The 26,713-nt window shown below is 53.1% G+C and overlaps 8 protein-coding genes across 8 annotated transcripts; 6 read left to right on the top strand and 2 right to left on the bottom strand.

The window, feature by feature from the left end:
- Window positions 1-540: 540 nt before the first annotated feature.
- Window positions 541-1,532, top strand: NUU61_005467 (SDR family oxidoreductase; the record flags this gene model as incomplete). Its single annotated transcript, XM_056656049.1, has 3 exons — window positions 541-824; window positions 890-1,071; window positions 1,153-1,532. The coding sequence occupies 3 exons, from the start codon at window positions 541-543 to the stop codon at window positions 1,530-1,532; spliced, it is 846 nt and encodes a 281-aa protein (XP_056511662.1).
- Window positions 1,533-1,763: 231 nt separating this feature from the next.
- On the bottom strand, window positions 1,764-3,511 carry NUU61_005466 (carboxylic acid transport protein; the record flags this gene model as incomplete). The annotated part of the gene is made up of 4 exons (XM_056656048.1): window positions 1,764-2,435; window positions 2,498-2,676; window positions 2,744-2,874; window positions 2,955-3,511. 4 exons carry the CDS (start codon window positions 3,509-3,511, stop codon window positions 1,764-1,766), a joined length of 1,539 nt encoding a protein of 512 aa, XP_056511661.1.
- A 1,711-nt stretch (window positions 3,512-5,222) lies between these two features.
- Window positions 5,223-10,636, top strand: NUU61_005465 (uncharacterized protein; the record flags this gene model as incomplete). The annotated part of the gene is made up of 6 exons (XM_056656047.1): window positions 5,223-5,261; window positions 5,334-5,354; window positions 5,477-5,503; window positions 5,576-5,947; window positions 6,005-10,225; window positions 10,283-10,636. The coding sequence occupies 6 exons, from the start codon at window positions 5,223-5,225 to the stop codon at window positions 10,634-10,636; spliced, it is 5,034 nt and encodes a 1,677-aa protein (XP_056511660.1).
- Window positions 10,637-13,125: 2,489 nt separating this feature from the next.
- Window positions 13,126-16,780, top strand: NUU61_005464 (pyruvate carboxylase; the record flags this gene model as incomplete). Its single annotated transcript, XM_056656046.1, has 2 exons — window positions 13,126-16,599; window positions 16,673-16,780. The coding sequence occupies 2 exons, from the start codon at window positions 13,126-13,128 to the stop codon at window positions 16,778-16,780; spliced, it is 3,582 nt and encodes a 1,193-aa protein (XP_056511659.1).
- A 1,461-nt stretch (window positions 16,781-18,241) lies between these two features.
- On the top strand, window positions 18,242-20,202 carry NUU61_005463 (general amino acid permease; the record flags this gene model as incomplete). Its single annotated transcript, XM_056656045.1, has 4 exons — window positions 18,242-18,720; window positions 18,882-19,044; window positions 19,114-19,667; window positions 19,746-20,202. The coding sequence occupies 4 exons, from the start codon at window positions 18,242-18,244 to the stop codon at window positions 20,200-20,202; spliced, it is 1,653 nt and encodes a 550-aa protein (XP_056511658.1).
- An 891-nt stretch (window positions 20,203-21,093) lies between these two features.
- On the top strand, window positions 21,094-22,910 carry NUU61_005462 (putative carboxylesterase; the record flags this gene model as incomplete). The annotated part of the gene is made up of 3 exons (XM_056656044.1): window positions 21,094-21,475; window positions 21,556-21,834; window positions 21,901-22,910. The coding sequence occupies 3 exons, from the start codon at window positions 21,094-21,096 to the stop codon at window positions 22,908-22,910; spliced, it is 1,671 nt and encodes a 556-aa protein (XP_056511657.1).
- A 798-nt stretch (window positions 22,911-23,708) lies between these two features.
- On the top strand, window positions 23,709-24,255 carry NUU61_005461 (uncharacterized protein; the record flags this gene model as incomplete). The annotated part of the gene is made up of 2 exons (XM_056656043.1): window positions 23,709-23,852; window positions 23,986-24,255. 2 exons carry the CDS (start codon window positions 23,709-23,711, stop codon window positions 24,253-24,255), a joined length of 414 nt encoding a protein of 137 aa, XP_056511656.1.
- Window positions 24,256-25,728: 1,473 nt separating this feature from the next.
- On the bottom strand, window positions 25,729-26,411 carry NUU61_005460 (60S ribosomal protein uL5; the record flags this gene model as incomplete). Its single annotated transcript, XM_056656042.1, has 3 exons — window positions 25,729-25,855; window positions 25,939-26,336; window positions 26,409-26,411. The coding sequence occupies 3 exons, from the start codon at window positions 26,409-26,411 to the stop codon at window positions 25,729-25,731; spliced, it is 528 nt and encodes a 175-aa protein (XP_056511655.1).
- Between the last annotated feature and the right edge of the window lie 302 nt (window positions 26,412-26,713).

Here is a 26,713-nt window from a genome sequence, read left to right as displayed (position 1 = left end):
TGGGAATTGCTGGCATTTTCGAGAGGAATTGGCCTTTGCTAGACTTTGGTAGCAAACATGAAGATTGAGGGCTTTGAGTAAATCGCTGGTTCCTGCAATAATTAACCGCAAGGCAAGCGAATACAATTCAACTCCTTTGATTCATACTCCCAATTCCAACGGCCTCCAAAGACTATCTGCTGGTCCGTCGATCTTCGGCGACACTGCAGCCCGGGCGCATCGCCCGAAGATGATCGACAATCCCGAAAGCTTTCGGACGGCGCATTCTCATGACCCACATATTGAATCAAGTTAGCCAATTAAATAGCCATGAGCATGGCTGATATCGAGTCAAGTTCTAAGAAACTGTTCATTTGGCCGAATCAGTATGAGGAACCTTGACATGCCAGGGCCATATGGTTTTGGGTATAAGAAGGGCTTGATCTGGTCTGGTGAATCTCAAGTTCTTTGCCTCGAACTAAACAATCCCAGGACTTTCTTACGCTCTTCTCTTTTCTCTTTCTCTGTGACCCATCACACATATCCAGAACATCGCACATCATGGCTCCTCAAGTCTGGCTTGTGATTGGAACTTCCTCTGGTCTCGGCGCTGAGTTCGTCCACGCGGCAGTGGCTCGTGGAGATAAGGTGATTGCCACGGCTCGCAATGTGGACCGCATTGCCCATCTCAAAGATATCGGAGCTGCAGTCATGCAGCTAGATGTCGCGGCCTCGAAAGACGAGCTCGATCTCAAGGCAGAAGAAGCCATTGCCATATATGGCACGATCGACGTGCTGGTGAACAACGCCGGGTACACGCAATTCGGAACAGTCGAAGAGTCGAGGTAGGATGGACCTAGTCAATTCTTGAAAGCCAACTGTCCAAACAGCTGACAGCCAGTCTTTCCAGCAACGACGAGTGGTTCAAACAGTTCAACACTAACGTCTTTGGAACTTTGAACACCACTCGGTCTTTTCTTCCCCATCTGCGAAGCAAAAAGGCCGGTACCATTGTGTTCATTGGGTCCATGGTCGCATGGGACGGCGTGCCAACCGTCGGCACATACTGCGCTTCAAAAGCCGCCATTCACTGTATGCCAATACTCCATTCCCTCCGAGCTCTCCATGGATATTAGTTATAGACTGGAAGCAAGCCCGCTAACTCCTCCCTAGATGCTGTCGAATCTCTCTCCAAAGAACTTTCCCCCATCGGCATCAAAACCCTCCTCGTGGAGCCTGGCACATTCCGCACCGAGCTCCTCAACGAACCAAACTGCAAATCGGCGAGGACCAAATTCGAGGACTACAGGGCCCTGACGGAAACGGTGTCGAGTGGGTTCCGCACTCTGAATGGAACCCAGATTGGCGATGCCAGGAAGGGCGCTGAAAGGGTCATCGATGTGGTCAAGGGGCAGAATGGCACGGCTGGGAAGGAATGGCCGATGTCGCTTTTGGTGGGTTCGGACGCTGTTGCGGTTATTCGCAAGAAGTGTGAGGATACCTTGCGGCAGGTGGCGGAGTGGGAGGATTTCTCGAAAAGTACTGATCTCTAGCCTTGGCCTTTCATGCTGCTAAGTGTACACGCATGAGAATACACTGTTAACTTGCTATTTCTTGCCATCGATATGGGTGGTAATGTGACTAAGATCAAATAGTTCCAAATATATACATCATCGATGCATATCTTGGTATCATCGCTCTTAGATCCCTCTACCACTGTCTCTTTCTTCAACTGTATTCTTATCTTAGCGGGGCAACCTCATGCCTTCGTGCTCGTAATTCGTTCAAGCCTTGCGGTCTGCCATTTCAACCATCTCATCCCTCGCCTTGTTATCATCACCAGTAGCCTCCAAGTCGGCAACCTTGTCCTGGTTGTGCTGATCCACCCCGGCCATGACACTTTCGAAGCGACGGCCACGCTTCTCGGGGCCGATCGCAGTCGTCACGATAATCCCGGTTGCAATAATAGCAGTTGCAACTCCCATGACAGGCCCATAGGCCGACACCCGGTGGCCCGAGCTTGATGTCACCCAGGTTGACTCGGCGACTGCATTCACAATCTGAGCAGACGGCGACGAAATCATGTTGCCAAGCTGGTATGTTAGTCCCGGGAATGACGATCGGAATGCTGGGGGCGACAGCTCGTTAAGGTGGATCGGAATCACTCCCCAGGCACCCTGGATGAAGAACTGGATGAAGAATCCAGTAGCACTCAAGGCGCGCTCCCCGTGTGGGAGGATCCACGCCGGAATCAAGACCCCAGAGAGCAGTGCGGCAACGATAATGGCACGGCGTCGGCCAAAGAACTGAGACAAGTACCCGATTATGGTTCCACCCACACAGGCACCGGTCTTCATCAAGATGGATGCTCTTGATGCGCCCGAGTTATCGAGCTCCTTTTGGGTAAGCATAAAAGTGGTGTAAGAGTCTTGGGATGTGTGGGAGTAATAGTTGAACTGTGGACAGCGATGTTAGATCACAGTTGCGAGTAAATAACACAACCACAGGCAACACTTACCCAGGTCATCAGGATGACACAGTAGACACACATGCGCCATTCCTTTGCTAACATCCCTCTTGTCTCGCGCCAGAACTCGCCTGCGGTCATTGTTCGCTTTCCTGCTTTTTTGGCTTCGAGGAACTGCTTCGACTCGGGGAACAGCATGCGGATGAGGCCAACTCCAATGGAGATACCGGCTAATGGTTAAGGTGATGAGTACTGTGTAATCTCTGGAACTTGAATAGAGAGGGTTATCTAACTCACCAGCAGCCCAAAACACTGTCTTCCAGCTCTCTGTGCCTCCTCCAACCCCAAGGTTGGCACATGCAGCAAGTACGTACCCGAGTGAGTACCCTTGCTGGAGGATTCCAGACATGAGTCCTCTTGCATTCACCCTATTTATCCATCAAGTATTAGCCACTTTCTATATGAAGCATTGAAGGATAGAATGTAGAGATGAATGTAAGACACTCACGGGCAATGTTCCAGTGCCATTGCAATAGCGTTACCATACACACCACCCATGAAGAGCCCAAAAAGACTGCGCACAGCCAGGAACTGCTGGAAGGTTGAGCTGTAGATGGTGGCAATTTGAAGAACTCCCAGGATGATCATGTTAATCACCATAGGCCACTTGCGGCCATATTTGTCACCAGCCAGTCCAAAGAACGCAGCACCCACACTTCGCAAGAGCAGGGTCAAAGTGATGGCAGTGGAAATATCAGTCTTTGTTCGATCATAGTACTTGGCCAGCTTGAGGGTCTGGATTGAGAGGGCATGGAAATCAAAGGCATCAGCAGTCCATGCTGTCAGTCCCACGATGAAGAAGAGCCAGTCCCGAGCTGAGAGCTGCATCATCAAGCTGATGGGGTTTTTGATCGGCTCGGGATCCTGCCACTCGGCATGGGACTCTCCATGCTCGTTAATGACTTCCACACGCTGTTTCCAAATGAAGAGGTCTTTGAAGGCTTGACGGGCTGTAGCAAAAAAACCTTGAGCTATTGGCTCTGCGATTTCATTTGGAGAGGCCATTGTGGATGGGATGTCCACAGAAAAGAGAAAAGATAAGAAGTCAGTGTTTTAGTTGCGGTAGTTGTCAGAGAGAAGAGTGTGTGACCCCTCGATTGATACTCCGTCTTTCTTATAAGCACCTCACCTCACTTCACAACACTACTACAACATACCCCCCCAACACACAGCTTTCGCCCCCAGCCCCGCATTTCCTATCCCGCGTTGTCCTCGTGGTCAAAGGGGAAACTACCGACGTTCCCCAGATTACCCCGGCCGTCCACGCGGGGATATCCCACTCCGGTGACAGGCCAAGGTTGCTGCCAAGGGTCTCGGCTATCCGTGCCCGCCCGTACGACCACGCTATACGATGAAAATGCCGCCTCCCAGGCTTATTACGGGCTCGGCGTGGAGATAGCCCTGCCCAGAGATTCTGTCGGTCTTGGCCAAAATACCGAACATCATCCCTCCAATCACCGCGGGGGCTGGCTGTTTGGATATAGCCCCCATTGATCCGGTGCGCCGGGGCAGGAGACACGGCAAAATTCGGGTCGGGGGCCGCACTGTCCTGTTTGCTCTGTCTCGGCTGGTTTCCAGTTTACGGGGAAATCGAGGTGGTCGCGAGGAGTTCTCGGGATGTTCGCTCACACAGACCAGTTGCAAGGGCCTGGCTGACGTCAATTTCGGCTGGATGGATGCGCTGTGGTGTGTCGAAGCGGGATATTTGATCTATGAGATTGACTGTGTGCAAAAGTCCCAGTGATTTTCGCCGGCATTGGTTTGTATTTTCTTTGTTGGTGTGTCTCCAATTCCGCGGGGTGCTCGGCCTACTTTACCAGGGATGCGATGGCAGGTGGACCGACCCACCGCAGTGCATCGACTCCGAAGAGGCTCAGAATTGTCCAACCACGTGGGTTCCGTGCATGAGCCTGGATTTGAGTGCCTCCGAATACCCTGGAAATTAGAGGAACCTTTACCCATTATTTTCTGTGAGGTATGAGAGGATCCGGACTCGGATGTCTGTGCGGTGTATATTTCATCGGCCCGGACTATCTATTCCTGGTCGAGTCGTGTCTCCCGTAGCAGAGAGATTCTTCTTATTTTATATAGATTTATTTTACAAAGCTTGGTTTCTCATTGTCACTTACCCACATAAAAAGTATTTTGGCACTATGCGATGCCCAGTCGAAATGGAAAGAGAGACCAACGGTGAACGGCCAGTGCCTTTGTTGACAGCGGTCAGGCCATTGGCTGGTCGAATATAAAGCCGATTTGCATAGTGGATCGGAGGACCAGTCAGCCAGATCATTACAATTCTCTCTTTTTTGCACAATAAATGAGAAAGATTATAAGAATGGACTAAAGGATCACTTCAATTCTATATGAATTCCTTTTTTCCTCCACATTCTACCCTCACAACTAACGTACACCTGAAAAAACAGGCCGCAGTGGAGCAAGTCAAACACAACCAAACACTCCCAAACAGGAAGGCGGCAATCAACCCCTGTGTCACGTGCTTCCCCATAAGCGACACCTCAGCGTCAACAGCCTCCTGAGGTCACTGCTTTCCTCAATCCAAGCTCTACCCCCCTCTCTCACCCTTTCATACCTGTCATCTTCCTTTTTTTATTTCATTGCTTCCATTCCCTGCACTTTCCTTCATCTTCCCATTCTTTTGTCTTACCTGCGTGGCGTTTAGTTGGGTGGACGAGGTCGTGTTGCGGCCTACGTAAATATGGCTCCCCTTCCCATCAAGTTTACAGAAGTGGTCAATGTGCGTTCTCTCACTTATCCCTTGTCTTTTGGAGTACTGGAAAAACTAATTCGGACTTCGTGATTGTTCTAGTTGACCAATGTCGGCATTGCGGTACGTACAATGTTGTCTACAAATCCTCGGTGGTCGCGACACTGCCGTCAATACGAACCTCCCGATCGCACCCCGCCACCTCAGACTATCAGGGCAGGCTGCTGACATAGTTTGCGATATAGCCGGCATCAATTGGTTTTGCTTCATGTGTGAGTACTCTGCATCGCCTCCTCCAAAACACACGGCTGGACTCGGGCTAATCGGACATTCCCGCTCCGCAGACTTTAGAATCGGATCACTACGTCTGCATTCGCCAGAAGCTCGACGAAGACGACAAGCCACAAGTCATCATCATCGATTTGAAGAACAACAACGATGTCATGCGACGCCCCATCAACGCCGACAGTGCAATCATGCACTGGAACCGGAATATTATCGCCCTCAAGGCCCAGGGTCGGACGGTCCAGATCTTCGATCTCGGTGCGAAGCAAAAGCTCAAGTCAGCGGTTCTGAATGAAGACATTGTCTACTGGAAATGGTTCAGCGAGAAGTCCCTTGGTCTGGTCACTGAAACGTCGGTGTATCACTGGGATGTCTACGATGCCACACAGCAGAACCCTGTCAAGATGTTCGACCGTCTTCCTAATCTGGCTGTACGTGGTTTATGAGGTCCGAAAGACAGTGGTGGGTGCTAATGTGCGTGGTTTTAGGGATGCCAAATTATCAACTACCGCGTCAACGCGGAGGAGAAATGGATGGTCGTGGTCGGTATCAGTCAGCAGCAAGGCCGGGTTGTGGGATCGATGCAGCTGTACTCGAAAGACCGCGGCATCTCACAGTTCATCGAGGGCCATGCCGCCGCATTTGCGAACATCAACGTCGAGGGCTCGCCTCTCCCCCACAGCCTTTTCACGTTCGCCGTTCGGACTCAAACCGGTGCGAAGCTGCAGATTGCCGAGATCGACCACCAAGAACCCAACCCCCGATTCCAGAAGAAGGCTGTGGAGGTGTACTTCCCCCAGGAAGCAGTTAATGACTTCCCTGTTGCCATGCAGGTGTCCAGCAAATATGATCTGGTCTACCTCGTGACCAAGTACGGCTTCATTCATCTCTACGACCTCGAAACTGGCACATGCATTTTCATGAACCGCATCTCCAGTGAAACCATCTTCACTACGGCTTCGGACTCTGACGGCGCCGGCCTGGTTGGCGTGAACCGCAAGGGACAGGTCCTGGGCGTTAGTGTTGATGAGAGCACGATCATCCAGTACCTCATGGAGAACCCCGCCATGTCCTCCCTGGCAGTAAAGCTTGCTTCCCGGGCTGGTCTTCCTGGCGCGGATCACCTTTACCAGCAACAGTTCGACAACCTTATTGCGCAGGGTAACTACCCTGAAGCTGCCAAGGTCGCTGCCAACTCCCCTCGCGGGTTCCTGCGGACACCGGACACCATCAACCGCTTCAAGAATGCACCTCAGACCGGTCAGATGTCGGTCATCTTGCAGTACTTTGGTATGCTGCTCGATAAGGGTTCACTTAACCGCTATGAGAGTGTGGAGCTTGTTCGACCTGTTTTGCAACAGAACCGGAAGCACCTGCTGGAGAAATGGATGCGCGAGAATAAGCTTGAGGGCTCGGAGGAGTTGGGTGACATTATTCGGCCTTACGATATGACTCTCGCCCTGAATGTGTATCTCCAGGCCAACATTCCCCACAAAGTCGTTGCCGGTTTTGCCGAGACCGGTCAGTTTGACAAGATTCTCGCATACTCGAAGCAGGTCGGATACCAACCCGACTACACGCAGCTGCTCCAGCACATTGTCCGTGTCAACCCTGAGAAAGGTGCCGAGTTTGCTGCTCAGCTCGCCAATGAGGAAGGCGGTGCTCTGGTCGACCTGGACCGGGTAGTCGACGTGTTCCTGTCCCAGAACATGATTCAACAGGCCACTTCGTTCCTCCTGGATGCTCTGAAGGACAACAAGCCTGAGCATGGCCATCTGCAGACCCGTCTTCTGGAGATGAACCTGGTCAACGCACCGCAGGTCGCGGATGCCATCCTTGGCAATGAGATCTTCACCCACTTTGATCGCCCCCGCATCTCTCAGCTTTGCGAGAATGCTGGTCTGATCCAGCGTGCCCTGGAGAACTCTGACGACCCGGCGGTTATCAAGCGCAACATCGTTCGCACGGACAAGCTCAGCCCAGAGTGGTTGATGAGCTACTTCGGCCGTCTTTCGGTTGAGCAGACCCTCGAGTGCATGGACACGATGCTGGGAGCGAACATTCGTCAAAACCTGCAGGCTGTGGTCCAGATTGCCACCAAGTTCTCCGACCTTCTCGGTGCCAACCGTCTCGTGGACCTTTTCGAAAAGTACCGTACCGCGGAGGGTCTCTACTACTACCTCGGAAGCATTGTCAACCTTAGCGAGGACCCTGAGGTGCACTTCAAGTACATTGAGGCTGCCACTGCCATGGGACAAGTCACCGAGGTCGAGCGGATTTGCCGTGAGAGCAACTACTACAACGCCGAGAAGGTGAAAAATTTCCTCAAGGAAGCACGGTTGACCGAGCAGCTCCCTCTTATCATTGTCTGCGACCGCTTCAACTTCATCCACGACCTGGTCCTTTACCTCTACCAGAACCAGCAATACAAGTCCATCGAGGTGTACGTGCAACGGGTCAACCCTTCCCGTGCTCCTGCTGTGGTTGGGGGTCTGCTGGATGTCGACTGCGATGAGGGCATCATCAAGAATCTTCTGTCGACTGTCGATCCCTCTGTGATCCCCATCGACGAGCTTGTCCAAGAGGTTGAGAGCCGCAACCGTCTGAAGCTGCTCCTGCCGTTCCTCGAGGCCACCCTTGCCACTGGCAACCAGCAGCAGGCGGTGTACAACGCTCTTGCGAAGATCTACATCGACAGCAACAACAACCCTGAGAAGTTCCTCAAGGAGAACGACATGTACGACACCTTGACTGTCGGAAAGTACTGCGAGAAGCGTGACCCCAACCTGGCGTACATTTCCTACCGCAAGGGCCAGAATGACCTGGAGCTCATCAGCATTACCAACGAGAACTCCATGTACCGTGCCCAGGCCCGCTACCTTGTCGAGCGTGCCGACCCCGAGATCTGGAGCTTCGTGCTGAGCGAAAACAACATCCACCGTCGTTCGCTCGTTGACCAGGTTATCGCCACTGCGGTCCCCGAGTCCACCGAGCCCGACAAGGTCTCCGTGGCCGTCAAGTCCTTCCTCGAGGCCGATCTTCCTGGTGAGCTGATTGAGCTTCTGGAGAAGATCATTCTGGAGCCCTCGCCTTTCAGCGACAACAGCAGCTTGCAGAACCTCCTTATGTTGACCGCTGCCAAGGCCGACAAGGGACGCTTGATGGATTACATCCACCAGCTCAACGAATTCTCTGCCGATGAAATCGCCGAGATGTGTATCAGCGTTGGCTTGTACGAGGAGGCCTTCGAGATCTACAAGAAGGTCAACAACAACCTTTCGGCCGTCAACGTTCTTGTGGAGAACATCGTGAGCATCGACCGCGCCCAGGAGTTCGCAGAGCGTGTCGAGCTGCCCGAGGTGTGGAGCAAGGTTGCCAAGGCTCAGCTGGATGGCCTTCGTGTCTCCGACTCGATTGAGTCCTACATTCACGCTGCCGACCCGTCGAACTACAACGAGGTGATCGAGACAGCTACCCATGCCGGTAAGGATGAGGACCTTGTCAAGTTCCTTCGTATGGCCCGCAAGACTCTGCGGGAGCCAGCCATCGATACCGGACTCGCCTTCTGCTTCGCTCGTCTGGACCAGCTTCCCGAGCTTGAGGACTTCCTTCGAACTACCAACGTGGCCGACGTCGAGGCCTCGGGTGACAAGGCTTACGAGGAGGGCTACCACCAGGCCGCCAAGATCTTCTTCACCAGCATTTCGAATTGGGCCAAGCTGGCGACCACCTTGGTGCACCTGGAGGACTACCAGGCTGCGGTGGAGTGTGCCCGCAAGGCCAATAGCGTAAAGGTCTGGAAGCAGGTTAACGAGGCCTGCGTTGACAAGAAGGAGTTCCGCCTCGCCCAGATTTGCGGTCTCAACCTCATCGTCCATGCGGAGGAGCTGCAGGCCCTTGTGCGTCAATACGAGCGCAACGGCTACTTTGACGAGCTCATTTCCGTCCTGGAGGCTGGTCTTGGTTTGGAGCGGGCTCACATGGGCATGTTCACCGAGCTGGGCATCGCTCTGTCCAAGTACCATCCGGATCGCGTCATGGAGCACCTGAAGCTCTTCTGGTCTCGTATCAACATTCCCAAGATGATCCGCGCCAGCGAGGAAGCCAACCTCTGGCCGGAGCTGGTCTTCTTGTACTGCCACTACGACGAGTGGGACAACGCCGCCCTCGCGATGATGGAGCGTGCGGCCGATGCCTGGGAGCACCACTCGTTCAAGGACATAATCGTCAAGGTTGCTAACCTCGAGATCTACTACCGGGCGCTGAACTTCTACCTGCAAGAGCAGCCTCTCCTTCTTACCGACCTGCTCCAGGTTCTGACTTCTCGCATCGACGTCAACCGTGTTGTGCGCATCTTCCAGAGCTCAGACAACATCCCTCTTATCAAGCCGTTCCTGCTGAATGTCCAGACCCAGAACAAGCGGGCGGTCAACGATGCCATCAACGAGCTTCTGATCGAGGAGGAAGACTATAAGACCCTGCGCGACTCTGTGGACAACTATGACAACTTCGACGCCGTGGACCTCGCCCAGCGTCTCGAGAAGCACGACCTAATCTTCTTCCGCCAGATTGCGGCCAGCATCTACCGCAACAACAAGCGCTGGGAGAAGTCGATTGCACTGTCGAAGCAGGACAAGCTCTACAAGGATGCCATTGAGACGTCTGCCATCTCCAACAAGGCTGAGGTTGTGGAGGATCTGCTCCGCTACGTAAGTTTCCCATTGCCTGCCTTATTTTTATTTTCCCCCTTTTCTAACCCGATATAGTTCGTCGATATTGGAAGCCGCGAGTGCTACGTGGGCATGTTGTACGCCTGCTACGAGCTGATCCGACCGGACGTCATCATGGAGATCTCATGGCGCAAGGGCCTGCACGACTTCACGATGCCGTTTATGATCAACTTCCTCTGCGAGCAGACGCGGGCGATCGAGACGCTTAAGAAGGACAATGAGGAGCGCAAGTCCCGGGAGACGTCGCAGAAGACGGATGAGGACAACACGCCAATTCTGGGTGGCTCGCGACTCATGTTGACCCAGGGTTCCGGGGCACCTGCCAGTCCGATGCCCTACGGACAGGCCAACGGGCTCACGCCGCAGGCCACCGGGTACCGCGCGTTCTAGAGTCGTGCATTGGTTTGGTTCTTGATTCCCTACGTTTTTCTTCGTGCGCATATGTAACATAAAGCGACGTGACGATCTCTGCCGAGAGCAAAAGACACGACTGATATGGTGGCCCGAGGATGTGAGCTCAGGGGCAGGGGAGAAATTATGACGGCCCGTTAATTTGTTTCTTTGATTTTCTTTTCTTGCGCCCCCGTGTATTTGATAGGCTTCAGTTTTTTTTTTTTTTTTCTCCTATGTTTTCCATTTTTTTAAACATCGGCCTGGGTCGTGGCCTCTTTGAATAATAGCATTGCACTTTTCTTATCCCTTTCAAGGCTGCCAAGGGATGCCGAGGCTGACAGCTCGGTGAAGAACACGATCACCCGCCAAGGCGCCAAGGCAAATCATTCTGCAACTATGCCGCTCCATCGAGGACGAGATTGCTGCGCGATGTCAGGGCATGAGGCCGTGTTCACGGTGGGCATTGGCCCGATTCACTCCAGCTCCGGCCTCCCCACTTTAGTCTGCATCTGCCTGTGTTTTTTTCTTTTTTTTTTTTCTTCTTTTTCTCTCAGTTTGTTGTCCTTGCGAGATCGGCCCACCTGATGAGATCAGACTCGGTGAAATCAGCATTGACAGTAACGATTATTCTATACTAATTGTAATATCATTAATAAAAATATATTCCCCGGGGGGCCAAATGGAGCTTCCCGGCGAAGGATTTACCCCGTGGAGAATATTGCAGCTGGAGTGCCCCAGGGGAATTGAACCAGGGGGGCTGTGAATTTGGCCATGTATAAATAATAATAAAATTATAACAATACAGGCTGACGCGTAGGACAAGATGACGTCGAAATTGAATTTCTTTTTGGCGACGATAAGAAGCCACCCGGTGATTGACGCGATGTGGTCCATCTTATCAGCCAAGCAAGAAAGGGATTGCCCAGGTGGTCTGGGCACTGCAAGTGTATAAAAGCTATGGCCATTTTCTTGGTGTTTTGATTTTAGGAGATCATCTTGGTGTTGTCATAGCCCAGAGAGTAGGATAAAATGATGATATTAATGATAACCCTTGATATGTATCTTCTCTATACTTGGCATACGCATACTTCCCCCTGGGTATTCCCCTGGATATTTCCCTGGATTTCTACCGCGGCTCTTGGCTACTTGGCTCGCTTCCATCGCTTGCAGACCTGGCACGATGGTTGTACCTGTCATACCCGGGAGATCACCCGCGGATTGCCAAGGACCAAAAATGTCAGGGAGAAATCAAAAGTCAAGAGGTCGCCATACAGTAGTGCTAATTACTAGAAATTACTATTGACTATTGACGCTGTAATGTTGACCACATGAACACAAGGTGGATGAAGGTGGGGGAAGTTGGCACGATGAGTCGCCAAGAGGTGATCCTTTCCTCTAGAGATGGGGTACGCATGACCCGACAAAGATTTCGACAGGATTTGAATATTGTGATTTTGTATTTATGATGATTTATGATTATTCCAGAGAAATAACCCCGCTATACCAAGAGAGAGGGAGAGGAGTGTACACAGAGAAAATAAAATAAGAAGTAAAAGATCGGGCAGATCTTCCCCGAGGCCAACGATGTTCGCTGTAATTCATCCCGGCCCTGATTGGCTCTATTGTCTATGTAATTGCACATGTCGAAAGTTCGCCGAATCTCCCCCGGGCCGTCATTCTCTCCAGGTTTCCCGTCGTTAGCCGTCTCTCAAATCCAGCAGTCCATTCCGGAGTGTTTCGACTCGCTCCGACCCGAGGTTGATAATACCTAAACCACCCGAGCCTGGGGACCTTTCTAGTGGAGAGAAATGAGATCATCCGAGTTCTCGCCTTGTTCCGGAGGATTTAGTGTCTACCTCCTGCGTAGGGGTACACTGGGAGGATATACAATGCCGAGGAAAAGGCGGATTGCCAATAAAATCAAAAATGGAGAAAATTACACTAAAAGGATTGGCAAAGAGTTGGATAATAAAATATCATAATTCAATTGCTTTTTTTTTTCTTTTCTAGGCGTGCAATCCTTGGATCCGCGCCCGGTGTGCCGGTGAGACTCTGGCGGTAAGTACCTGTTACCTCATTCCTGGAGTCAACCCTCGCCCCGGAAAGTACTGGTGACATGCAGATCCGATCCCCCTCTTCTTTTATCTGCCCCCTCCCCCCATTGTGAGTTCGTTCATCTTTCTCTCTTCTCTCTCAAATCTCAAATCTCCAAATCCCCATTGCCGTTCTCCTGGAACTTTGGCGGCCGGCGTTTTTTTTTTCCATTCTGCACTAGGGCAAGCAATTGCGCTGTGTTCTGCCGACATCGGCCTGGAGTTCAATCCGGAGCTGCGAGCCAGCTTCCCCAGTGAGTCACCTGGAAATTTTGCTTGCAATTGAATCCGGGCATTGGTCGACCGGTTCATTAACACGGTCAATCCTTTCCAGTTCCTATTAATCTTCTCCCTCCCTGTCTCTTCCTTCCCTTCCTTCCCCCCACATTCACCATGGCTGCCCCGCACCGCCAGCCGGAGAACGCCATCGATGAGTCCGACTTCATTGAGGACCATCTGGAGCACCACCAGGACTCGGTCCACCGACGCCTGCGTGCCAACTCCACTATTATGCATTTCCAGAAGATCCTCGTCGCCAACCGTGGTGAGATCCCCATTCGGATCTTCCGAACAGCCCACGAGCTGTCTCTACAGACGGTCGCGGTCTTCTCGCACGAGGACCGTCTGTCCATGCACCGTCAGAAGGCCGATGAGGCTTACATGATTGGCCACCGCGGTCAATATACGCCCGTGGGTGCCTACCTGGCCGGCGATGAAATAATCAAAATCGCCCAGGAGCACGGTGTGCACCTGATCCACCCCGGCTACGGCTTCCTCTCCGAGAACGCCGAATTCGCCCGTAAGGTCGAAAGGGCGGGGATTGTTTTCGTCGGCCCCACGGCCGACACCATCGACGCCCTTGGTGACAAGGTGTCGGCTCGTGCGGCCGCCATCCGCTGCAATGTCCCGGTCGTTCCCGGTACGGACGGGCCCGTCGACCATTACGAGCAGGTCAAGGGCTTCACCGACACCTACGGCTTCCCCATCATCATCAAGGCTGCCTTCGGCGGTGGTGGTCGTGGTATGCGGGTCGTCCGCGACCAGGCCTCGCTGCGCGATGCCTTCGAGCGTGCTACCTCGGAGGCTCGCACCGCCTTCGGTAACGGAACCATCTTCGTCGAGCGCTTCCTGGACAAGCCCAAACACATTGAGGTGCAGCTGCTGGGTGACAATCAGGGCAACGTCGTGCACCTGTTCGAGCGTGACTGCTCCGTACAGCGTCGTCACCAGAAGGTCGTGGAGATCGCTCCGGCCAAGGATCTGCCTGTCGACGTGCGCGACAAGATTCTTGCCGATGCCGTCAAGCTGGCCAAGTCCGTCCGCTACCGCAACGCCGGTACGGCCGAGTTCCTGGTCGACCAGCAGAACCGCTACTACTTCATTGAGATCAACCCGCGTATCCAGGTCGAGCACACCATCACCGAGGAAATCACCGGCATTGATGTCGTCGCCGCTCAGATCCAGATTGCCGCCGGTGCCACGCTCGAGCAGCTGGGTCTCACCCAGGACCGCATCTCTACCCGCGGTTTCGCTATTCAGTGCCGTATCACCACCGAGGACCCGTCCAAGGGCTTCTCTCCGGACACCGGTAAGATTGAGGTCTACCGGTCCGCTGGTGGAAATGGTGTTCGTCTGGACGGTGGTAACGGTTTCGCCGGTGCCATCATCACGCCGCACTACGACTCCATGCTGGTCAAGTGCACGTGCCGTGGCTCCACCTACGAGATCAGTCGCCGCAAGATGCTGCGTGCCCTCGTTGAGTTCCGTATCCGCGGTGTCAAGACCAACATTCCCTTCCTGGCTTCGCTGCTGAGCCACCCGACCTTCATCGATGGTACCTGTTGGACCACTTTCATTGATGACACCCCCGAGCTGTTCGCCCTGGTCGGCAGTCAGAACCGTGCCCAGAAGCTGCTGGCTTACCTGGGTGATGTCGCTGTCAATGGCAGCAGCATCAAGGGTCAGATTGGTGAGCCCAAGTTCAAGGGCGAGATCATCAAGCCCCGGTTGGTGGATGCTGCGGGCAAACCTATTGATGTCTCCAAGCCTTGCTCCCAGGGATGGAAGCAGATCCTCGACAGCGAAGGCCCGGCTGCCTTCGCTCGCGCTGTGCGCGGCAACAAGGGCTGCTTGATCATGGACACCACCTGGCGTGATGCCCACCAGTCGCTGCTCGCCACACGTGTGCGAACTATCGACATGCTCAACATTGCCCAAGAGACCAGCCACGCCTTCTCCAACGCCTACAGTCTGGAGTGCTGGGGTGGTGCTACCTTCGATGTGGCCATGCGCTTCCTCTACGAGGACCCCTGGGACCGTCTGCGCAAGCTGCGCAAGGCTGTTCCCAACATCCCCTTCCAGATGCTGCTGCGTGGTGCCAACGGCGTGGCCTACTCTTCCCTCCCCGACAACGCCATCTACCACTTCTGTAAGCAGGCCAAGAAGTACGGCGTGGACATCTTCCGTGTCTTCGATGCGCTCAACGATGTGGACCAGCTCGAGGTCGGCATCAAGGCCGTGCAGCAGGCCGGCGGTGTGGTCGAGGCCACCATCTGCTACAGTGGTGACATGATGAACCCGAACAAGAAGTACAACCTAGAGTACTACCTGGCTCTGGCCGACAAGATCGTCCAGCTGGGCACCCACGTCCTTGGAATCAAGGACATGGCTGGTGTGCTCAAGCCCCAGGCTGCTCGTCTGTTGATCGGTGCCATCCGTGAGCGCTACCCCGACCTCCCCATCCACGTCCACACCCACGACTCCGCCGGAACGGGTGTGGCCTCGATGATTGCCTGCGCGCAGGCCGGTGCCGACGCCGTCGATGCCGCCACCGACAGTCTGTCTGGCATGACCTCGCAGCCCAGCATCGGTGCCATCCTGGCCTCACTCCACGGCACTGAGCAGGACCCCAAGCTGGATCTCGCGCAGGTGCGCGCCATTGACACCTACTGGGCCCAGCTCCGTCTGCTGTACTCTCCCTTCGAGGCCGGTCTGACCGGTCCCGACCCGGAGGTCTACGAGCACGAGATTCCCGGAGGCCAGCTGACCAACCTTATCTTCCAGGCCAGCCAGCTGGGTCTGGGCCAGCAGTGGGCCGAAACCAAGAAGGCCTACGAGTCGGCCAATGACCTGCTGGGTGACATCGTCAAGGTCACGCCGACGTCCAAGGTCGTCGGTGACCTGGCCCAGTTCATGGTCTCGAACAAACTGTCGGCCGAGGATGTGGTGGCCCGCGCCGCCGAGCTGGACTTCCCGGGCTCGGTCCTTGAGTTCCTCGAGGGTCTGATGGGCCAGCCGTTCGGTGGATTCCCCGAGCCGCTGCGGTCCAACGCGCTGCGCAACCGCCGCAAGCTGGAGAAGCGCCCCGGCCTGTACCTGGAGCCGCTGGACCTTGCACAGATCAAGAACAACATCCGCGAGAAGTTCGGCTCCGCCACCGAGTGCGACGTGGCCAGCTATGCCATGTACCCCAAGGTGTTCGAGGACTACCGCAAGTTCGTGCAGAAGTTCGGTGACCTGTCTGTGCTGCCGACGCGCTACTTCCTGGCCCGTCCCGAGATCGGCGAGGAGTTCCACGTCGAGCTCGAGCAGGGTAAGGTCCTGATCTTGAAGTTGCTGGCCATTGGACCGCTGTCCGAGCAGACCGGCCAGCGTGAAGTCTTCTACGAGGTCAATGGTGAAGTGCGCCAAGTTAGTGTCGACGACCAGAACGCTTCCGTCGACAACATCGCCCGCCCCAAGGCCGATGCCGCCGACAGCAGCCAGGTCGGCGCACCCATGAGCGGTGTCGTGGTCGAGATCCGCGTGCACGACGGCCACGATGTGAAGAAGGGCGACCCGATTGCGGTGCTGAGCGCCATGAAGATGGTACGTTTGATTTCCCCTTACCTTTTGGTCTACTATATATATTGTGCATCTACTAATTCCAATTCTCTTCTAGGAAATGGTCATCTCCGCCCCGCACAGCGGCAAGGTCTCGGGTCTGCTGGTCAAGGAGGGCGACTCGGTCGACGGCCAGGACCTGGTCTGTAAGATCGTCAAGGCGTAGAAATTGCTTTTTTTTTTTTGTACAAGAACAAGAACTCCCCCGTGCACGAGGCGACGTGAACGATCAGCGTTTTGGGATTTTTATTTTCAAGTTGGGATTTTCTGTTTCTGTTTTTCCTGTCGGTTCCTTCAAATAGTCTTAGGAATTCTTTATATTCAAAGTCTACGTACAGTGCTTTTTCTGCTAGGAGCTTTTGGCTTGTTGCTTTCGCTGAGACTCGGCCTTGCCACAGACTATACTATCCCTAACCATGTGTTTGAACCCTAACTTGGATATACCTTGATGAAAACGGTCATATCCCCTGAACGTCATTTTGAGCCGTCCACCCTTCCCGAGATGCAGTGAGTCTATTTTTTAAATATATAGACACAATATATATACAACGATTGTTAATATTGTTATTTCAATGGTGGAAAAAGAATCCTAGGTCTAGCAGTTAAACCCAGAACCGCTACCCTTGCCACCAAGGGCATATAGATTTCCCTCCAGGACTATATGGCACCCGCTCGCTCATGGTACCATACCACCAATCTAATATATATATATGTATTTGGCAAGACAAAACTACAAAGGATTTTGCCAGCATGAAATCGCGCATGTCCAATCTAACCCTATTTAGTTCGCATCGTGGGACGGGGCGGCCGGTGGCAACCAGGATCGATCCGTGGCGTCCAACGACTGACCAGACAGTCGACTTCCACATAATCGAGAAGCTGGAGGGCATGGCATCCCTAAAGTAGCCCGCGGACCGTGCCCTCCCTGTAGGGGGCGAACTGGGCGAACTGGGCGCCAAGGTGTAAGAGAAAGGTCTCACTTATTTTTTCACTTTGCCCTAACCCTTACCACTAGTAGAGGTATTTTCTTTAATCCATGGACTACTTTATCTGTTATTGCCGTTGTTATATGCAGCTTTAAATCAATAGGGCCAGACGGTTTTATCAACGCATGAGGGACAGTGAAGCAAGTCCGCGTGGCACACGTGGAGAAGACATTTTCACTATTGGCGCTATTATTCGCCACTCGCTCCATTAAAATTGGCTTTAGATTCGTCTTTAGATTGCTGTGGGGTCGGGCACTTTTGTTTGTGCGAATCAGCGTGAGTGGTAGCTTGGATTTAGTCCGAGTGTATACTAGTGTTTGTCGAGTCTCTGTACTAGAGGGCTTGGAGGGCTTCAAGGGCTTATCAAGGCGAGGCGTGAACCTGGAAAAAAAATCCTTGCAAAAAGAGAAGGAAAATAAAAAACAAAAAAAAGGACCCTCGAAAGTTCAATTGCAAAGTCAACCAAAAAAACAGTACTTTCCCCTCTCTCTTCCCTTTTCCCTCTTCCCTCTTCTCTACAGCCCTCAAGCCCTCAGCGACATCCCCCCTAAGCGAAAATTAATTCCCATGCGCCAGCCCGAATGACCCAGTGAGCAACTCCATGACAAACCACAGAAAAAGAAAAGTCCAACGCGGCAACCATGGAAGAAGACAAGTACAAAGACCCCGTGGTGCAAGCCCACAGCAGCCCGGAATTCGACAGCGGCGAAGTCCTCGACGACAACCACGGCCTGAAGCGACACCTGAGTAACCGCAAGATCCAACTAATCGCCATCGGTGGCTCCATCGGCACCGCCATGTTCGTCAGCATCGGCGGCGCTCTACACTCGGGCGGGCCGGGCAGTCTGTTGCTGGCGTACGGACTGTACGCCTGCGTGCTGGCGCTGGTCAACAACGCCATGGCCGAGATGGCCGTGTACATGCCGGTCAATGCGTCGTTTATCCGCCATGCTGCTGTCTGGGTCGACGATGCCTGGGGCTTCATGGCGGGCTGGAACTTCTTTTTCTATGAGGCTATTCTCATCCCGTTTGAGATCAGTGCCCTCAATCTGGTTTTGAAGTTCTGGCGCGATGATATACCGGCCGGAGCTATCTGTGCTGCTTGTATTGTGACTTATGGGTATCTTTTTTCCTTGCCTCTTTGCTTCTTTTCTTTTCTTTTCTCTTCTCTTTTTCCCTTCGCTCCTCTTGTTTCCTCCCCACGCGACTTTTCACCCCTACGCGACTCTACTCTTGACTCACTCTCATACTAACTCCATGCCCTTATGCGCTCTGTTAAAGTATGATCAATGTTGCCGCTGTCAAATACTATGGCGAGGCTGAATTCTGGCTGTCATGGGGCAAGCTGTTGCTGATGATGATCGTCTTCTCGTTCACTTTTGTGACGATGGTCGGGGGCAATCCCACCCACGACGCCTACGGCTTCCGGTACTGGAATGACCCGGTAGGCCTTCAGCCTTGTCCTTACTATCGCTTGACTTTGGTACTAACTTCTATTTTGGGTGCTTATTAGGGCTCATTCGTCGAGCACCTGAGCACAGGAACTAAAGGTCGCTGGGAAGGCTTCCTAGCCGCCCTCTGGGCCGCCAGCTTCGCCATCGTGGGCCCCGAGTACATGGCCATGGTAGCAGGCGAAGCCAAGCTCCCCCGCATCACACTCAAGCGCGCCTTCAAAGCGGTTTATGTGCGCTTCGGGGTCTTCTTCATCGGTGGTGCGCTGTGTGTCGGCATCGTCCTTCCCTGGAACGACAAGACGCTCAAGGCCAACCTCGGCAGCAGCACCGGTGCCGCTTCGCCGTATGTGATTGCCATGCAGAACATGGGGGTCAGCGGGCTGCCGCATCTAGTCAATGCGTTGCTGTTCACGAGTATCTACTCGGCTGGTAATGCGTACACCTACTGCGCGACGCGGACACTCCATGGTCTGGCACACGATAGCCACGCGCCCACGATTCTGCGCAAGTGCTCCCGCAACGGCGTGCCGATTTACTGTCTGGCGATTGTCATGATCTTCCCGCTACTATCGCTGCTGCAATTATCGAACGGAGCCAACCAAGTTCTCACATGGTAAATAATACCCCCTGGATATAAAACTGCCACGCACCCCCGCAAGAAGAAAATAATACTCACATTCAGCAACAACAGGCTGGTCAACATCGTCACCGCCGGCGGCATCATCGACTACATCGTAATCTGCGTCAACTTCCTCTTCTTCTACCGCGCCTGCCGCGCCCAGGGCGTCAACCGCCGCGAATTACCCTACTACGGGTACCTGCAACCATGGAGCACAGTATTCGCTCTATGCTGGATGATCTGCGTCGTGACATGCTACGGCTACAGCACGTTTCTGCCGGGCCATTGGAACGTCGGCACGTTCTTCACCTACTACGCCATGGTGTTTTTGGCGATCCTGACCTTCAGCGGGTGGAAGCTCATCAAGCGCACGAAATTCGTTAACCCGCTCGAGGCGGATCTCGTGTGGGATCGCCCCGCTATCGAGCGGTATGAGCTGACTACTCTTGATAGGGATATTGGATTTTGGGGTGAGATGTTGCAGATGGTCGGGATTAAGAGGGAAAAGGTTGATGAAACTCAGGAGTGATCTTGATCTGTTTTTGGGTTACCGGCTGCTTGTTACTGATACTGGGTGGTGGATTCTTGCTGAAGTGATGACTGATGACTGATGACAGGTTTGGGAGGCTTTCTCTCTCTCTCTTTTCTCACTCTATCTGTTCGGAAAAAATAGGCTTGGAGGTTTGAGTCTTATTTTTGTTGTTCGTAGAGTTGGTTATAGGTGTTTGCTATAGCATTCTAACCCAATGCTAGAAATATCTTTCTTATGCTGGGAAGTAAAGAATACCTAGTTCCCTGTCTGAATGGATTAAGAGCTATCTATCTTGGAAAGTGGGTAACTATGCATAGAGCGGGGAGATAGTATACCCCTGTGAAAAGGAACTTGCAATCACCAATCATGTTCTGTTGTATATGTGAATTTTTGAATTTGAATACTAATTCACATTCTTACTTTATATTAATAAACTGCTTTTTATTTCATTAAACTCTCTGTAATTGTAGGATCATGGAATATGGTACATGACCAACACCGCTCGGCACCCAGATCTGACCCCGAATTCCCCCCTCCTCAGCTCCCCATCTCCAATCCCCAACTCTCCCTGCCGATCCGCTCGTCTGCTATGCCAATAAAAACACCTCAATCGCCTCGCTATCTCGGCTACGACTATCTCCGGTCGGAGTCACCGAACGAGCCGGCGGAATGAAACCCGGAGTTCTTTTTAAGCAAATAAAAAGGGCTGGAAGGGAAGAAGACAGCTGAGGCAAGCAAGTCCCGCCAAGACACGTGGTTCAATTGACGTGACACTCTTCGACTTCTCTCTCCCCCTTCTAAATCCTTCATTGTTTCGTCTGATATAAAGTCCAACAGAAGCAGAGGGGGACTATAAGAAAGAAGCATAGTGCATAGTGCAAAAAGGCAATGGCTATGGAAACCACTCGCCGCCCGCTCCTCAAATCCCTCGCCCACCGCGGCGTCGTCCAGGGCGTCACCATCTCCACGCGGAAGAACAGAGACAGCCGCGAATCGCAGGATCTATGTCACTTCTTCGGTGGTGTCCGCTACGCTCTGCCTCCCTCGCAGCGCTGGCGTCGCGCCCGTCCACTGCCCGCATCGTTTGTCTACGGCAGCAGGGATGCGCCGGGCCAATGCGACGGCGGCGCGGGGTTATGTCCGCAGCCTGGGTTTCTTAGTATTGCGCCGGAGAACGAGGCGGCGTGGAACGAGGACTGTTTCCAGTGTAATGTGTGGGTGCCGACGGGGGAGCCGCCGCGCGGAGGGTGGCCGGTGTTCATGTTCATTCGTACGTTCTTCTGTACATGGGTGTCTCGACGCCTACGAGGAATGGTTGGTGTTTATTGCTCATTGCTGATCGGGTCTCAGATGGTGGGTGGCTTCAGTTCGGCTCGCCTAATACCTTTAATGCGGCAGCGCTGCTGGGCGAGACGGATTTCAAGTGCGTGGTTGTTATGCCGGCGTACCGGCTGAATTTGTTTGGGTTTCTTTACTCGGCGGAGCTCGGGCAGGATGCTGCAACGGCTGGGGAGACAGTGGGCAATCATGGGTTCTGGGACCAGCGGCTGGCCATGGAGTGGACGAAGGAGAATATCGCTCTGTTTGGAGGGAATCTGGATAATATCACCATCTCTGGGTATTCTGCAGGTAGGACTGCCAATGGAGGATCCGATGAAATAACCATGGATAAGTGCTGATCGCACTCAAAACCAGGTGCCAACTCCGTCTTCCATCAGTTGGCCTACGATCTTCGCCAACCAGACGACAAGGCTATCATCCGCCAGGCATGTATCTGGTCCAATGGGCCGGCGGTGCAGCCCAAGAAGCCCACCGAGTCTCAGATTCAATTCAATCAGCTTCTTTCGGCGCTGGGAATTCCATCCGCGCTGTCTGCATCCGAGAAGATTACTCGCCTGCGCTCGACGCCAGCCAAGCAACTCTTGGACGCGGCCAAGACAATCGAGGTGCATCAATTCCGGCCCACGACTGACACGGGCTTCATCTTGCCGACACTGTTCGAGTCACTAGATAATGGCGAGTTCGCACGGCGGCTGCTGGCACGCAACGTGCGGCTGATCCTCGGTGAATGCCGTGACGAGCGGTTCCTATACGGGGTCTGGTACCCACCAACGACAGACTCGCTGGATGGACTGCGCACACGTCTGATCGCCGACTACCCGGAACACATCGTTGATACCCTCCTCCCACTATATTACCCTGGTGGGCGTCTGCCGAGTGACTGCGAGGACTGGGCGTCGGACGCCTGGGGTAGAATCTACGCAGACATGCAGGTCTACCAGATGCAGCGCGGGCTTATTCATGCTCTGACTTTCAACTCGGGCGGCGTCGATGCATCACACCTGCTGCACCGGTACCGCATCGAGTTCCGGGCCCAGTGCGTCAGCCTGCCCGCCGAGTGGGGTGTCACGCACTCATCGGACTATGCAGTATGGTTCTGGGGTAATGGCGAAGTTCTCACTCCTGCCGAGAAGAAGATCGTTCACGAGGCGTTTATCGGCCCCCTTAGCCGCTTTGTCCAGGGCCCAAATGCAGTTCAGCTAGATGGGTTTGGCTGGGGTACGAGCGGGTACCAGGGTGTTCGTACGCTGACGAAAGATGGGAAAGTCGAAATCCGCGGCGATGCGAAGTGGGACGAGGGCGTGGGAGTGTGGAAAGTATTAAGCGAAGTCCGAAACGAGGCAGAGAGCCGCAGCAGGCTATGATGACAATCGGGCTGCGTTGGTTAAGTCGAGAAGCGGCATGATCGACGGTTTGCCATGGAGCTTTCCCCGCATTCTTTGTTACGTCAAGATGCACTTCCCCGGGCCTTCAGGAGTTCAACCATTATGATTATGCATTGACACACTTGGCTATAGAGTATGTAGTAGTTTGGTACTATATCACTCTAGTTTAAATGTGCTTGAGAATAGCATGCCAATTGTATCTGTATAGTCCTAGGCCGGTATCCATGGATTGAATCCGGGTATTGCGTGTCCCCACAAGAATATTAACAGGCAGGGATGATGGCCAGAGATGCTGTGGAGTACCAAGTCGGATTGCTGAGTCCAGTAATGCCCCGGTCGCCCATATAGTACGTCCATCCCCTCCCACACTCTTTCATATCCTCATTCCCATCGACACAACCCTACTCTCCTGCTCATAGTTGTTCTATACAACACACTTCGAATTACTGGGATAACCAATACCTCTGGTATGTTCCATGCCATTCCATTCCCAATCTAGACTACCTTCCATCTCTCATTCCGTGGATACTGCATCCACCCCGGGGGTCTGGTGCCATGACGTCCTTGACTCTGCCCCCCTACATCGACCTCAGCATTTGTTTTATTATATATCTTGAATAGTGTTTCTGGGTCTTTTGGTTAACCTCAACTGGTTTCAGATTGTCCACTGTTTCTATTTATCCATCTTCCTCACAGACCTTCCACTTACTCTTGATCCACTCCACTCCAGTTCCTAAAACCATAACCACGGACTCCGCTCTATTCGAGATCTCCAACATGTCTGACGACACACGCCGCCACTGGCACGGGAACCCCGGCGACCGCCACGAACACCTCAACGTCTGGGTGCAGGGCGGGCCCAAAGGTCCCAGCGGACGAGCTGCATGGGCAATGCTTCCAGGCATGGAAACAACCAGACGGGTATGTCAATCCCTATACACTTCTCTACATATCTTCAGTCCCTTGCATTACAACTACCCTTTTTTTAAATATAGTTGCTGGGTTTATATGTAGAGTAACAACAATGCTAATCAATATCTTGTTGTTCTTCCAGGACTCCAACACCTCCACTTCCTCTGCTACCAGCAACGCCAACAATGCCAACAACGCTGGAGGCACCGCTGCTAGCCCTACCCTGCCGAGCGTCAGCGAGCGCCGCCGCTCCAGCACAAGCTCGTCGGGGGCCCTCTTCTCCAACCTCCAAACCCAAAAACGACAGTCGACTGACCCGGACATGGTCTCGCGCCGGGCTAGCTGGAATGAGCAGTCGCAGCAGGGTGGCTTCTTTTCGAAGTTGTGGGAGGGGTACACACGGGGGAAGTAGTTGCAACAAGGCAACCCAGTTCTCCTGTCTTTTCTTTTCTTTTCTTCTTTTTGACTACCCGTGCCATTAAATATTCCTTGTGGAATTGACCCGATATCTCGAGAAATGCAAACCCCCACAACAACGAGACGAAGAAAGAGATGACCATTTGATTATTTGACTTTGCGGCTTTTTTTTTTTCTGATGTCTTGTGTTATGAAATTGGAATTCGTTGTCTGTGGAAAGGCTTCATCACTACCTGTGTTGCTCTGGGTCAGCTTTGGAAGAACTGGGTTGGAATGCTCGGTGCTGATGGGTATCAAATTGTACCTACTTGACTGATTGTACATGATGTGGTATCTTTGACCAATGTTCAATGTTTTCTTATTCCAATATCTATTCTTGTTGTCTTCATTATGGTATGATATATCTTGATTGTTAGATCAAATAAGCAGATTCATCACTACCTATTGAAAAGAAATATAGCCAAGTATCGGATTAGACACAAATAGAAAGTAAAGAACCCTGAAAAGAAAAGGACAAGGTCACCGTACCAACCATGAACTCTTGATTGGACACTAGGGGAGTTTTCTCAAAACAAAAGAGTGCAACCCCTCTCCTAATTGGGAATGTGGCCTCAAGAAGGTGGTGATAATCATGTATCGGAGGACCCAGACAGATAGATCCGTATCCAGACCAGAGGAACACGAAGAGTTAGGTAACTCATATGCCTAGCAGGAAGCATTGCTGCTACCGGCAAGCTGGTACTGGTAGAGCACGTTCCGTCTGGCCTTGACAGGTCCAGGGCTTGGTCTTTCTCAAGACAGTATGCAGATAAGCTTCGCCCTAGGCATAGATCACCATCGAGGTGGATAGGGCACATACTGGGCAAGTATTGACCCAGACTCTTCGGAATGGCGGATACTTCATCCTAGGGAACATGCCCCTAAGGGCGTTTGATCTACGCACTACAAGCATCTACGGCTACACAAGAAAAGCGGCACCAATTGGAGATAGGGACGGACAAGAGAGGCCAAGATATGGAACTCATTCCAACACAAGACAATCCTGCGAGGAAGAGAACCGACTCTTTGACTTGAGAGGCACAAAAGCATCACGTCAACCGAGTCACGGCAAGACCAGCAATCCCTCGAAGAGAGAAAGTGGCCAGCCAGCCTTTTCAGCAATGGTTATGCGGAAAACAACACCCTTCGTGAAGCCTTCATTGCGAAAAGGAGAAAGCGGGGGTTCAATGTGGTAGTAGTGAATTCATGTCTCTAACACGCCTATCCTGGTTTGCCGTGGTAGAAAAAATCAGAGTAAAAAAAGACCACGCCCGACGGGAGAGATCAAGAAGCCCGTCGTGTGTTCGACAGGTCCCCGCCCTGGGCCGGAATTTTTGGGTTCTTTTCGGGATGAGAAAAATTTTGGTTCCCTCGATGCATCGTAAATCACAGTCTCAACCGGCCCCGCCCCAACACTCTTGACGGGCATTTACCGGACGATGCCGTCGAAGCGGTTCTTGAACCACTTGATGGTTTCGTTGCTGTTGATCTTGTGGTTGACACCGACGGGGGCCTTGCAACGGCGGCGCTTGGCGACACGCTCACCGGGACGGGTCCTGGAAGATTGTCAGTCGACATCCTTTCGAGGCTTTCATTCGTTGTTTCCGCCTTTCTCTTCTGCGGGGGTTTAGAAACTCACATGCAGCAGTAGAAGTCCATGCCGTAGATACCAATGCCGGGGTCGTACTTGATACCCAGATCGATGTGCTCGCTGATACCGAAGCCGAAGTTGCCGGTCTCGGAGAAGTTGCGCTTGCGGAGCTCGTACTCCTTGACCTTGAGGCCACGCTCCAGGATCTCCTCGGCCTTGGGGCCACGGACCGTAACGTGGACGGAGATCTTTTCGTTACGGCGGATACCGAAGGTACGGACGGTGTAGCGGGCCTTGCTGTAGACGGGAGTCTGACCGCTCAGCTGCTCGAGCACCTTGGCGGCACGGGTCAGTCTGTCACCAGACTCGCCGACCGAGATGTTCAGCACGAGCTTCTGGATGCGCAGCTCGCGCATGGGGTTGGCGCTCTTGTCCTTTCCTTCCGACTGCATTGTGTTAGAAACAAGCACTGGCGAAGACTGCTATGGTTTTTTGTTTTGATGGATATATCAACATACCATGGCGACTGGTGTGGCGTGGAGTGGTTGTCGACTGGGATGGAAGAATCACCGGAATCAAAAAGCGCAAATACGGTTTGTGTGGGCTAGTCACGGGAGTCGGAAGCGAGGCAGCCCTTAGTGGCTTGGCGCTTATGTCAGTCAATTGATTTTCTGTCGCTGACTGATCCGTGTGGATGACTCAGCCGAATATCAAGAACCAGCAAAGTCCCCGTCACAGCTCGAGCTCCCACGGATCTCGCATCTCGCTTGATCCTACCACCGCAGAGAGAGGCCTTCTGTCTACTGCGTCCTAATTTTTTGGG

Source organism: Penicillium alfredii (assembly GCF_028826965.1).
Source record: "Penicillium alfredii strain IBT 34128 chromosome Unknown utg000007l_segment0_segment0, whole genome shotgun sequence".
NCBI lineage: Eukaryota > Fungi > Ascomycota > Eurotiomycetes > Eurotiales > Aspergillaceae > Penicillium > Penicillium alfredii.
The sequence above is the reverse complement of the archived record's forward strand: the minus strand, read 5'-3'. Positions and strand labels throughout refer to the sequence as shown.